Here is a 13,474-nt window from a genome sequence, read left to right as displayed (position 1 = left end):
TGTGGGAGTTCCCACAGGCTCACAAGGCTTGCGGGCAGCAGCCTGCCGCCCGAAGCACGGGGAACCCTCCGGAGGACTCCCCGTGCTTCGGGCGAGTGTCCCCAAGCCTGGCGCGCCCGACGGGAGGTCCCGCCGAGCGCGCGAGGCTTGGGGCGGCAGCCTCCCGCCCGAAGCACGGGGAGCCCTCCGGAGGACTCCCCGTGCTTCGGGGGCGTGTCCGCAAGCCTTGCGCGCCCGACGGGAGGTCCCGCCGAGCGCGCGAGGCTTGGGGCGGCAGCCTGCCGCCCGAGGCACGGGGAGCCCTCCGGAGGACTCCCTGTGCTTCGGGGGCGTGTCCGCAAGCCTTGCGCGCCCGACGGGAGGTCCCGCCGAGCGCGCGAGGCTTGGGGCGGCAGCCTCCCGCCCGAAGCACGGGGAGCCCTCCGGAGGACTCCCCGTGCTTCGGGGGCGTGTCCGCAAGCCTTGCGCGCCCGATGGGAGGTCCCGCCGAGCGCGCGAGGCTTGGGGCGGCAGCCTGCCGCTCGAAGCACGGGGAGCCCTCCAGAGGGCTCCCCTTGCTTCTGGCGGCTGTCCGCAAGGCTTGGGGCGGCAGCCGCAGCTGAGGGGGGGAAATAAATTTTTTTTATTCATTTCCCCCCCCCCAAAAAACGAGGTGCGTCCTATGGGCCGGTGAGCCCTATAGGACGAAAAATACGGTACTTTCGACAACCGAGGTTCCACTGTACAGTCCAGGAGAGCTGCCACACATGGGCATTATATTTAACTACAGTAACATTAAACTGGATTCAACAGTTTGGAAAAAGCACTGAATGTTTAAACAGATAAAAAATATAGACGATTAAGAAGCACATTATAACCCATTTCCAGGTGCATTTTGCACATTTTTATGAAGAGACTGTGACGACTCTATTTCCTCTGTTTCTAAATATACTATTAGTGTTAACAGTGTGTTAATCATTATCCCAAAATGTGTTAAGATGTTAGTTCCTCTCTTTTATTGAGTGGAAACAGTTGTTTACTTACTGGTTCTACTAAGGAACAGAATGATCTTTTCAATGCATTTGTAAGCATCAAGGTAAATATTAGTGAACAAACATTTAGTTTTTTAATGCTGGAGAACATGAGTGATGATAGGAGTCAATAGGGGTCTTTCTGGCATATCTACTATATGCAAGGTGTTAATCAGTGAATTTCTAATCTCTACTGTTTAGTACAAGGATTATATTTTAGTCAAAAAGTATCAGACTAACCTACGATACCAGCATCACAGGAGACAAAAAAAAGTACCATTTAGCAAAGTCTTTAAAAATCCACATAGCATACAATGAACGATAAATCAGCATGAGTAAAACTGAAAATAGTTTGGAGCGGGATGATTTTGCTAAGAAAAAAAATGGGCCACACGGTAAGAGATAAGTACCTCTTCCCTGCCCATCTCTGAATTCTGATCCAGATGGCAACTTCCTGCAGTCTGCTTTGGATTTAAAAAACACAAAGCAAAACCCTTCAATGAAAACATCCACTTGACTCAGTATCATCTTGGACTCTATGGTCCCATGATGCTCAACTCAACATGGTGATAATGGTAAGGGGTTCGCTCTACCAAAGTTACATAGGAAGTGGATCACATATGGCCATCCCAGGATGTGCCCCAAAGGATGAAGAATCAAAGGAAATTAAGAGCAACCCAGTGCTAGCCTCCCTTGGTTGTGGGGATGAGAGGAACGGGATCCTTGGGAAAGACAAAAGTCAGCAAGATCTTTGCAGCTTGCAGGGATCAGGTGTTGTTTTAGTGATAATAAGCAGTGAAAGCAATATATATATATAAGAAGGAAGAAGTGCTGACCTGAGGGTTTGCTTTCATTGTCAGAGATAACTTAAAACAGATCCAGAGATAGTGAATACATAAAATCAGACTTACTTTGGGCCTGCTTACAAATGGAGAGAATCTCAGAGCCACACACATTTTCCAGAAGTAAAACAGGACTGTAGCAAGATGCCTCTGCTTCATCACCTTGAACTGTCTGCAACAGTGACTTTATCCATGATAATGAAAAATTCAGTGGTCTCAGAAACTGACATGGTTATCTCAAATTACGTGGTATAACATACAACAGTCAAGCATATGGAAAAGGCAAGCAAGTGGAAATCTGTTATCAGGTATTCCAAGAATTAATCATAGACACTTTTCAAATTCTTTCCCAAATGTTAATAAGTACACTTGTAATATATATAAAAAAGAGTGTTAGCTGAACAAAGACGGATATGATCATAGCAAGTTGTACTCTGGATCTAAATTCGGTGTGGGGGTTGAAATGAAGCCAGGAGTTCCTTCAAAGTGTATTAAAAAATGGCAAAGCAGCAAAGAATATATAAAATGGCTAAGCTTACCCACTATTAAAAATGTTATAGTGAGCTAATGGCATTTATTATAAGTGAAGTGTACAATAAAACTGTTAGAAAGTGCATATTTGCAATGTTGATCTACGGTGCGGGGGCCTCCATAAACACGCCGCCCTGCTGTGTGTGTTGCTATTCTTAGACAATATAGCAATATATTATAACCCGAATCACCATTTGAGAGCAGGCGTGAATCCTAAAAGCACCTTAAACTGTTGCAAGAAATATTCGGCAAACACTGTAAACATCATCAACCCCGTCATTTGGCAAACAAGAAAATAGCAGCAAGCTGTATAAATTGGCCTGTGGTCTTGGCTCCTGTCTTCAGAAGTCCTGTCCTTTCTTCCCTGCTCTGATTAGTCAGATACCGTTTCGACAAGATGAAGGCTGTGGTGCTAGGGGTGCTTTTGCTCTCTCTCTTTATGGCCATTTCTGAAGTAGCAGCTGAAAGAAGACTCTGCGGAAGGGACCTTGTAAGAGCTGTCGTCTTTACTTGCGGAGGGTCTCGCTGGAGGAGGCAGCTGACTCACTTTCCAAAAAGTCTCACAGGTAACAATTTGGATTATACGTGGTCCAAATGCACACGGAATGTTTTTGCATGCAAAAGCCAGGGTTAGTGGATTTTCTTTATTTTTTAAAACGGTCTATGCCACGCTCCAACAGAAATATTAGGGTGGCCTACCTAACTTAAGAAACAAAACAATAACCCTGATCTATAATGACAAAGCAATTAAGTTTAAAACAGTAGGTAAAAACTGCCATGAACAGAATTACACTTTCATAATTAGGTGATAAAAGTCATTGGTGCTGAAAATATAAAGTAAGGTGTCAGTCAAACCTCGTAGGATAAGAGTTCCATAAATGAGGTGGTGACTGGTGACAACAGAGAGAAGGCCTGTGCCCCACTTCAGATGGTGGGGGGCACCTGGAAGATTATCTTAGTGAATAAGCAGGGGTGTGTGGAGGCAAAAATCCCCACAGGTGCCCATGTCCCAAGCCATGCAGGGCTTTAAAGATAAGCAACAGGATCCTGTATAGTGCTTAGAAACAGCACAAATATTTATAATATAGTAATAATCTCATTTGGGGTTTGTACACAAGTATTTAATTCTGGAAAACTGAGGTTTATTCCTGTGTCTAAGATATACATGAATAGCTTTGCTGTTATTTAGGTTCAATTTTTTAAAAAAACAGTTTTGAAATAGTTTTTTAACAAGTATATCCTGGTACTGAGATGGTAACTGTCGAATCCTACAGAAGTCAAGCTGATTGGTTTTTGTATCTGTGGCCTTGGAAATGAAAATCCTATCTGGATATAGGAAAATATAGTTGAGGAGAAGCTGATGCCTCACTTCCTCTTTCTTCACGTATCTTGTTTTTCAACAGAACTAGGACAATCCTAGTGATAGGCATCAATTGTGAAATTTAACTGTATGTCAAGTTTTCTTAGGATTGCATTTCCCACTGTAGGCTGTAAATATTTCAGACCCAAATTAAAAGAAATAGATTGGGCAACATCAAAGTTGTCTTGATCACTGGACTGCCTGAAGTTCAACATCCAAAGTTTATTTCAGTTTATCTCCAGATTTCTTATTTTTTATCATTTGCATGCAACAGGTCAAGAAAGCCACTTGAATTCACCACTTGACACTAATGACGCAACAGGTGCCAATGAAAAGGTGATCCAAAAGCCAGAATACCTAAGCAAAGAATTCATCCAGTCCAGTTCTGAAGCTGAAGGAGATCTGTGGGGCATGGAACAAAAGTCTATACACAAAAGGAATGAAGATATTATGCGACTCATAGACCTTTGCTGTCTGGTCGGCTGTAGCGACAGCACTGTAAGTTCACTGTGCTGAAAATGTATCAGACAGTGGCATGCATGCTATTTCATAGCTAACAATACATCAGAAACATCTTGAAATAGGTATCTTTGATATCCTACTTTGTAGTTCCGAGCTCTGAAGTACTTCCTAAGTGCCATTCCATTTGGGATACTGTACAAATTGAGAAACGGTCTTTTAACATCTGTATTTCAAACAGCTCTCTGTTTTGTAGTTCCTGCTTTCACAATAAATTTGCAGCTCGCAACATGGCTTTTGCTGTTTCTTCTTGCCAGTGCAGTGCTAGGCTTGGAATTAAAAAAGACACCAAAAACCCTCTGACACTGAATAAGTTCTGTTTACTCAGGCAGTCTTAAGAGCAAATACCAGTTTCTAGATAAGGGACCTGTACCTTAAGTGACAGATCACATGCAAAGCATCTCAGGTTCAGTTCCTCCCATCTCCAGGTAGAAATACTCCTATCTGAAATCCTGGAAGGCAGATGCCAATCAGAGTAGACAATATGGAGCTTGATGAACCAATGGTCTAACCATGCATGAGACAGCTTCTAGGAACATGCAGTTCCTAGGAACATGCAGCTTACTTCTGACAAACCTGTCTAGATTAACTTTCAGGATGAATGAATGCAGAAAAGCTTTTCCTGGGATTATGTCTACCATTTTAAAAGTCTTATTTTCATTGCTATATTTTTATTGCAAAATATTTGATGAATATTTTATACCTTTTGTGTAAACCACTTAGAAGTTTTTTTTAAAAAAATTAAGTGCCATATAAATGTTGCTAAATAAAATGAGGGTGGGAAACTGGGATAGGGAAAACACTGGAGGAGTTAATCCAATGGATTTGGGGGGGGGGGCAGAAGGGCGTGAAGTTTTTGGAGGCAGGGCTTACCAATAAAGGCAGAGACAGCAGTGTCTTAAAAAGTAATATATCAACTACTTTTTGCTTCAACAAAACCTTTGAGCTGTTTCAAGCGGTACAGCAGCTGCAATCAGTGGTCAACTGAGCTGTCGTGTTCCCTGACAATGCCACGGTTGAAATAACAGCATGTCATTATGTAGCATTCATTCCACATGTGTTGTTTGGAAGACAAGATGGCAGACTCCATTGGCCCACTGTGATTTGAAGTAAATGTGCTAGTCAGCTTTACCGACAACAATCAGATATGTGACATCATGCTAGCCAGACAGCACATAGCCCCTTGTCATATTGTAACCCAAATACCAGAAGTGAGCCAAGCACTGACTCTCCAGGCTCTTCCTTAAAACTTTAGCTAAAAAATTCTCCACACTTTGCCTTCAGACTATTCAGTTTCAGCTACTGGACAAAGCTCACTTTTAAGAAGCTGGGTGCTCCTTTGCACAGTGGAGCCCATATCAAGCCTTTTAAAAGGGCTGAAAGGGAACATTAAGAAAGTAACCGCCACCATCACCCATTGTGTATGGTTAAGGGTGGGATTGAAATTGCCTTTTAACGGAGACATAATACACACCGTCCTGCAAATGCAAAAATGAGCGTTCACAAGTAAAGCAAAAGGGCCACACTTCAAGGAAATCACCTTGATAAGAACGGACAAGTGTAAACTTGTTCTGTATTTTGATACTTTTTCAAGAACATAAACACAATGAATTAGGCCTCATGCATATCACTAATACGATACAGAATCCAACCCTGGGAATGTTTACATGATCAAACACTGCACCTCCACACCAGAAATGAGAATTGCACAAGTGGTATTAACACCTGTTATCTTCAGAGTATTCATGCTCACAGAGAAGAACTAATCTACTGGTTTGGCCAGTCTACATATGCAGAGCGATGTTATGAAGGTTTACCCAGACCAATGACCCACTGTATTCAATGGAGCTTGTTCCCTGTAAGCGTACATAGGATTGCAGCCTAAAAATAGTATCTGTCTATTGGGTCACATAGACTTCATATTGAACTTTTAGTGCTACTCAGAGTAAACTGCAAAGACATTTGCGAGAGCAAACAGAGATCTATTTTTGAAGGCGTATGAGCAAAAAGTATCACTTGTAGTATCCCAGAGGCACCTGCTTCCAATCTGCATGCTCTGCTTGTCTAGTTGTCCAATATGTATAATCACAATAATTTTATACCTTGGTATCATCAGGTCTTTTATTCGAGCCTTAATTACCTAAGAGAGAGAGAGGGGGGAGCAATTAAATATATGGTCTCATAAGCAAACTAATACAAACTACCTAGGATACAATACAGCTCTGTTCAAATGTTTAACTGATTTACTCTAGTGGCAGGAATCTAAATACACCAGTGATGCATTGTACTTCAAATAAGACAATTTCACATCTGCATGGGACTTAAAGGCTTAACTGGATGGATTTTGTCCTGTAAAATTAGCTGGTAGTAAACACAGCCTGTTCCTGTAAATGCTTTACCAGAAGCAAGTCCTGCATGGAACTTAATCCCAAGTAAGTGTAAATACGATTGCAGCCCTAGCATTTCTGGTAGCTGTGAGTGGGGGCATGGGGATTCTCCTCATCATCAGGGACACTGATTGGTGGGTGACCTGTTTTCAAGTATTAAGCCTCCCTCCCCAATACAGAACACTACTACAAAGTAGTTTTTGGCAGTCTCCTTGATATAACCAAAACCTTGGGCAGAGGGTTTCCCCCCCCTGCACTGCAGAGATTTCTATAGGATATACCTCGGATATACTTTCCAACTTTGCTTTACTAATAAATTGTGTACCTCAGAGATGGTCTTTGTCATTTGTCTGCACAACTCGGCTTCATATTTTTCCTCTTGAAGATAACTTGTTACTACATCCTTCAAGATATTATTCACAGTGCCCACTGGAAAGCACTTTGCAGGACCTGGAGCAGAGAGAGAGCTCACACCATTATTCTGGAAGGCTGTGATATTAACGGCGGCGGGGGGGCGGGTACCAACTGTGCACACATTTACCCAGTGAAACAATGACTTAGTTCACTGGTGGCCAAACTTGGCCCTCCAGCTGTTTTCGGACTACAACTCCCATCATCCCTAGCTAACAGGACCAGTGGTCAGGGATGATAGGAACTTAGTCCAAGGGCCCCCAAACTACAGTCTGTGGACCCCTGGGGGCCTGTGAGCTTCCGTCAGGTGGCGTGTCTGTGAAGAACACTTACAATTTACCAAACTATAAAGTAACAGTATTATAACCTTTTTAAAAAGAATAACACTCCTCCCCCTCTTAATTTAAATAAGTATTGCTACAAAAGTATAATGTATTTCCTAAGGTACTCAAGCACAATGTTTTTTGGAAATACTTGGTCAAATAAATCCACCTTTTTAATTTCAAAGCTTGAGCATTCTAGTTTTCCATTTTATTCTCCACCAAATATGGAATTATATCCTAACATGGAATATCTCTCATTGGAAAGAATTTCTTTTGCCATTTTATGCCAAAAATAGATCTTGCGCTGTGTCACGCAGAATGCCCAGGTGACTCCTCAAGAGGCTTATTGAGCAGAAGCTTGCCTCAGGCAGCTTTCTAAATTAGTTTATATATTTACACTGCATCTATGCCCCCCCCCCCTTTGAAGCAAAAAGAAAAGCTCCAGTCTTTCCAATTTATTTGATCATTATACCACAATAGTCATACTTGAATGTTTGGTGATAAAACTGCCTGTACGCTGCAGAAATTACCAACAGTAGGATATGCTTTGTCTGCCCTAAGGCTGTTACTGTTGTATACAAAAGACTTAAGATTTAAATGGTTTATTTGTTACATACAGCTATTCTTGTTTGTTCCTCAGTTGCAATGTATTCATTGTAGGATGACTGCAATAATGTAAACAGCGGCATAAAATATAACAAATAAATACGGTAAAGATGATAATAATAATTACTATTACTTTTATTATTTGTATAGTGCTACAGAGAGTGGGACTAGATTATTAGCAAGAAAGTGAGTAAGATAAGATACTTACCCAACTGGTACGTGTTTTCCATCTGAACCCCAGGGCGAAGAATATCATCATGGTGGCCAGCTTCATCCATGTAAGACACAGTACTTATGGAGCTGAAACCGAACCCAGTAATAATTGTATTAAATGTGATTTCTTGAAAGCTACATTGATTTTAAAAAACCCCCACCTAATTTTATTTATTTATCTTTTACATGTTTATAACAATGTCATGCTTCTGAAGACACTGAGTTATGATTCTGTATATATATGACTGGGTCACATCTCACGGAAAACCTTCTTAAACAAAGAAACATTTTCAGTATGCGAAGCAATGCTCTAAAATAAAGCATGAGGCCCTTTCCAAACAGTGATTTGTAATATGTTAAATCCCTTTGAACTTGTCATATACAACATTTTAGGTGTTGGAAAGAATTAGGGAGAGACAACATTAATTACAGTCTGAGAATTTTAAGCACTTCTGAGATAAGAACAAAGTCAGGCAACACCAATGACACTGGAAGAGGGTTTGGCAGGACTGGCTAATCTGTAGCTCACCAGATATTGCTGGACTACAGCTGCCACCATCCCTGACCACTGGCCTTGGTGAATGGGGCTGATGGAAGTTGGAGCTGGTGTGGTGTAGTGCTTAGAGTGTTAGACTAGGAAACCTGGGAAACCTGGTTTCAAATCTCCACTCAGCTGCTAGGTGACCTAGGGCCAGTCACTGTCTCTTAGTCCAACCTACCTCACAGGGTTCTTGTGAGAATAAAATGGGGATGGGAAAAACAATAAATGCCACCTTAAGCTCCTTGGGCGGAAAGGTGGAATAAAAATCAGATAAATAAACATCTGGAAGGGCACGCATGATTTAAACCATCTTCCACAATGACACTGGACATTTTCAGTGTTATTAAGTCTGCAATACCATGCACAGTTACTGGAGGGGGTAGGCAAGGAGGTCCAATTGAACCTAGTGTGACTTGCTCCTAAGTAAACCCGTAGAGGATGGAAGCTGGGCTACAAGACTACAGAAGTCTCTCGGTCTCTAAGCCAGGCATGGCCAAACCTGGCCCTCCAGCTCTTTTGGGACTACAATTCCCATCATCCCTGACCACTGGTCCTGTTAGCTAGGAATGATGAGACCTGTAGTCCCAAAACATCTGGAGAGCCAAGTTTGGCCATGCCTGCTCTAAGCCCAGTGTAGGGAACCCTTGGCCCTTAGAGAGAACAGGTGTAGGTAAACCCAAGCAGGAGTTTTGCAGTGGCTCCTCAGCTCCCATTTACCAGTGCTGCTGCTGTAACCCTGTCCTTGACCCACTATTCTAGAATTGGCAGCAGCACACTGTGTCTACTTCTTGAGACTCTGTACTTCCCGATTCTGGTCTAGTCGGGAATCCTTGTCAGAGTGCCTCCTAAGTGCTTAGAAACCATCTGAGGAATGATGCTCTGCCTACCTGCCCCTTCAACTATCTTAGATTACAAGTCACTGGTGAGGAACCGTTGGCCTTCCAGATGTTGCTGAACTGCAACTCCCATCAGCCCCAGCAAGCAAGGCCAATGGGCAGGGATGATGGAGTTGTAGTTCAGCAACCTCTAGAAGGCCAAAGACTCCCAACATCTGCTCTAAGCTCTACCATTCCTTCCATTTTCCCTCTTTTTTAAAAAATAATTTCTATTAAAGATTTATTTGTTTACAAAAATACATGCATTTTCTTTTTTAATACAGTAGTACCTAGGGTTACAAACACCTTGGGTTACACACTTTGGGTTACAGACTCTGCTAACCCGGAAGTAGTACCTCGGGTTAAGAACTTTACCTCAGGATGAGAACAGAAATCAGTCAGGTTAAGAACAGTTTCAGGTTAAGAACGGACCTCTGGAACGAATTAAGTTCGTAACCAGAGGTACCACTGTACAGTAGTACCTCGAGTTACAAACGCCTCAGGTTACAAATGCTCCAGGTTACAAACTCCGCTAACCTGGAAGAGTTACCTTAAGTTGAGAACTTTGCCCCAGGATGAGAATGGAAATTGTGTGCTGGTGGTGCAGTGGCAGCAAGAGGCCCCATTAGTGAAAGCATGCCTCTAGTTAAGAACAGTTTCAGGTTAAGAACAGACCTCCAGAACAAATTAAGTTTGTAACTAGAGATACCACTGTAAATGTGTTTTCTGCAGATCAGTTTCATTTGTTGTGAGACATTAGTGTTGCATGCAGTATTAGGTTAGGAGGAAAAGAGGGGGCGAGTAGGGAGGGTCCGTGCGATGGGATGGGGTGGGGTGGTAATGCTTCTATTCTTCTGCTTAGTGTATGCATGGGGGTTTGTGCCAGCATCACTTGTGTGGGTTCTCTTTCTATTCGCTTGTTATATTTCCTTGGTGATAAGAGAGGTTGGGAGGTGGCCTAGGGTGTGGTTGGTTGGCTGTAGTGAGATTTCCATTTTCCCTTTCAACTCTCCCTGTGCCGAAGCATATGATGACACAGCACAGTATTTGTACATGGCCAGTACATGCTGTGAAGAAAATGTGAGTTCTGATTTTTAGCCCTTTCATCAGGCCATTTGATTGCTACTCTTACATCTGGAGCATGGGTGCCCCTCATTGCCCTTGCGTAACACAGCTCTTTGTTTACCTAAAGCAGGCACTAGGTTCAAAGCAGCTGAAAGCCAAGTGGGTTTCCCACCCATTACCAGCCACCCCCACGTAGAAAAAGAATAACTGAGCATGACATTTGCAAAAGCCTGAAGAATATGTTTTATACTGTCCAGATGGAATGGTCTTCCAAAGAAACTGAAGAACTGGTGGAAAGAAAAGTCAGAAAATGATAAATATGCTACTCACTCTTTGTTTCTTCCAAAAAATTCTTTCGCCCTGACTTCATGGCTTCCTAAAGAGGATATGCTGCCTCTTTTCTTTAACAAGCGGGCCGCTTTTTCCTTCATTGTGTCCGACATGTTTTCTAGATACAGGAAATGTATTTTTTAAACATAATTGTGACCTAAAAGTATATAGGCATCTGGTATCAGAGCAATGCCTCTTACACAAGGCATTGTAATGAGAGTCTTTGGAAATGGACAGAGTCTGTGAAGTGGAAGCATGAGTGGTTATACCTAGGTATTGGGAGAGCTCCCCAAAGTATTGGCTCAATGGTTTCAATAATCATTCCATTATTGGGGGGAGTGGGGGTCAACAAACTAAATATAATTAGCAAAAAGTGTGGCAATTTTACTCCACTCGGTGCCCTATTCTGGGATATGTTGATTAATTCTCTGAGGCTTTAGGAAATGGCTGAAAAGCAACAAAGAGAGGGCTACTCCCTTGGGAATTGCATCTTCAGCTTGATCCAGGGTTGCTTCCCATCAGGAAAGGCAAAGGAAGTTTTGAGGAACCACTGCTTCAAGGTGTTGCAGGTTCCTCAAGAAGGTGGTACCCAAGCAAAGCCTTCAGGGACTGTTGCTTCTTGGCAAGTAGTCAAGGCCTACAGAGCACTTCCACAGCAGCAGAAGCCACTCCAAGTATTCCCGAGGATGCTGGAAGTGCTGCAAGGCTTTGGAAATGGGTGAGAAGTGCTGTGGAGCATTTTTTTAATGCCACAAAAGAGGCCACAGCTGCCCAATTCAGAAGGATTGTTTGTGGAACATACATAAGTCCTGACAGATCAGGCAAAAGGCCTCTCTAGTCCAGCATCCTGTTCTCACAGTGGACAACCAGATGCTTATGGGAAGCCCAAAGCAGCACATGAGCACAACTCCCGACTTGAGACTCCCAGCAACTGGTATTCAGAGGCATTCTGCTGATGGCAAGGGAGGTAGAACATAACCACACAAACATCCATCTCTGTGTGTATTGAGTCTCTCCTTATAGGGCTTAGTATCTTTTCAGCATTGTCCCCCATACTCCAAAAAATGACTTACTGTAAATAAATGCAATGTCGTCCCCCCCCCAAAAAAGTGACAAGGCAATGCCTTACTCAGAAATAAAAAGCAACCAAAAGTCTCAATAAATTTATTATGGCATTATTCATAAACTAGATTCCACCTCAGAAGATGCATGCACTCTACTCTCACAACCTTATTCTATAAAAATGGTAAGTAATGCCATAATTTTTGCTGCTTTTGCTGTAACGGACTACTGTATAACCCTTCTGAAAGAAGAATGAAGTTTACTCATGAATAGTGGCATGCCACTTGGAAGAACTGGACCATTCATTTGGCTTGTCTCCTCCTCCTCCAATTCTTCTCATAAAGTGGCATTATGCATGCACACACATAGGAAACAATACAAGTCCTTTGCTTACTGCTGTTGTAAGCTAAGGATCGCCTGAGGCCTCCTGAAGCGGACTGGCACCTTGAACAACAAATAACCATTACAAATTGACCATCCCGCTTTGCAACGGGGTGGGCAGAGGAGAAAGAGGTGTAGCCACCTCAGCTGCTCTTGTGCAACTCATGAGCCACCTCTGGGGCACACTTTGTGTGTATTTATTACAAGTCCACAAACTTCCTTCCACCTGCACATTTAGTCTCTCCTTAGGAAGACGCAGTATATCTTCAGTATTGTTCCTCAGACTTCCAAGAAATGACTTCTTGTGGGGCAATGAGAAAAGGCGGGAGATGTATTCAAATGCAAATGATTAGAACGGGGAGGCTCCAGAATAAAATTAGCCTTCGTCTGTACACAGCTACAGCATGAAGATTAACATCTCTCTCTCTTTTAAATACCAGAGCTAAGGGACCCTATGCCTTCAACTATGAGTAAGACAGGCAGAAAGCCAATATACACGAAGAGTTCCCCCACTGCTGCAAAATCCCTGGGGTGGTGGGGAGTTTCAACAGTCTAATTTCTGGATTGTAGCCGCCCAAGTTCTCCTCGGAGTACGTGCACCAATGGACTTAAGTTTGTCACGTCCATTAATTTAAGCGGGCCGACTCTGAATGTAACCGCGCAATGCCTAAGGCGCAGCTGCTAGAGGAGCAAGAGCCCTGCCGAACGGGGGCGCGTGCTGGTGGGAGGCCACTCCGCTTCCCGCCTTTCTACCTCCCCAGGCGACACCCCCGTTTTCGGGGGTCCCAACAAGCCTCCCGCCGGCGCGTTCTTACCTTTCCTCTTCCTTCTGTTGCTGCTGCAGGACGGAGCCGCAGCTGTTGCTGGTTTCCAGGGTGACCAATCACCCCGCGGAGGCTGTTGCAGCCGCGGAAGGCGGTCCCGGCGCTGCTGCCTCCGCCCTCATGGGCGGGAAGAGGCGGAGGAGAGCCGCTCTCCGCTTCTCGCCTTGCGCGCGCGTCCCAAGGTGGCTTTGCCG

The 13,474-nt window shown here is 43.5% G+C and overlaps 2 protein-coding genes across 3 annotated transcripts in view; one reads left to right on the top strand and one right to left on the bottom strand.

Annotated features, from left to right (window-relative positions):
* INSL5 (insulin like 5) overlaps nt 1-8,271 on the top strand; it is a 9,177-nt gene extending 906 nt beyond the window's left edge. The window contains exons 1-4 of one of the 2 annotated variants that reach the window (XM_083448297.1): nt 703-2,160; nt 2,761-2,949; nt 4,018-4,241; nt 8,140-8,271. In XM_083448297.1, coding sequence (XP_083304423.1) covers nt 2,781-2,949; nt 4,018-4,241; nt 8,140-8,160 — 414 coding nt within the window. In that variant the 5' untranslated portion in view covers nt 703-2,160; nt 2,761-2,780 and the 3' untranslated portion in view covers nt 8,161-8,271. Of the gene's footprint in view, nt 1-702; nt 2,161-2,760; nt 2,950-4,017; nt 4,242-8,139 lie in introns of those variants that run through there. The other variant, XM_083448298.1, reaches the window with a different exon arrangement.
* DYNLT5 (dynein light chain Tctex-type family member 5) lies at nt 5,799-13,474 on the bottom strand. The gene is made up of 5 exons (XM_083448296.1): nt 13,272-13,474; nt 11,014-11,131; nt 8,198-8,289; nt 6,975-7,099; nt 5,799-6,402 (listed from the first exon to the last, which is right to left on the bottom strand). The coding sequence occupies exons 2-5, from the start codon at nt 11,124-11,126 to the stop codon at nt 6,199-6,201; spliced, it is 534 nt and encodes a 177-aa protein (XP_083304422.1). The 5' UTR covers nt 11,127-11,131; nt 13,272-13,474; the 3' UTR covers nt 5,799-6,198.

This window comes from Podarcis tiliguerta, assembly GCF_965153285.1.
Source record: "Podarcis tiliguerta genome assembly, chromosome: 6".
Lineage (NCBI taxonomy): Eukaryota > Metazoa > Chordata > Lepidosauria > Squamata > Lacertidae > Podarcis > Podarcis tiliguerta.
This window is presented reverse-complemented; position numbering and strand designations above follow the sequence as displayed.

Excerpts from the sequence above, each read along its gene's own strand:
- DYNLT5 (XM_083448296.1), bottom strand. The coding sequence starts at position 11,126 with ATGTCGGACACAATGAAGGAAAAAGCGGCCCGCTTGTTAAAGAAAAGA. Across the intron at positions 8,290-11,013 it reads TTTTTTGGAAGAAACAAAGA|CTCCATAAGTACTGTGTCTT; the intron begins GTGAGTAGCATA and ends GTTCGGTTTCAG. Across the intron at positions 6,403-6,974 it reads TGACAAAGACCATCTCTGAG|GTAATTAAGGCTCGAATAAA; the intron begins GTACACAATTTA and ends TCTCTCTCTTAG.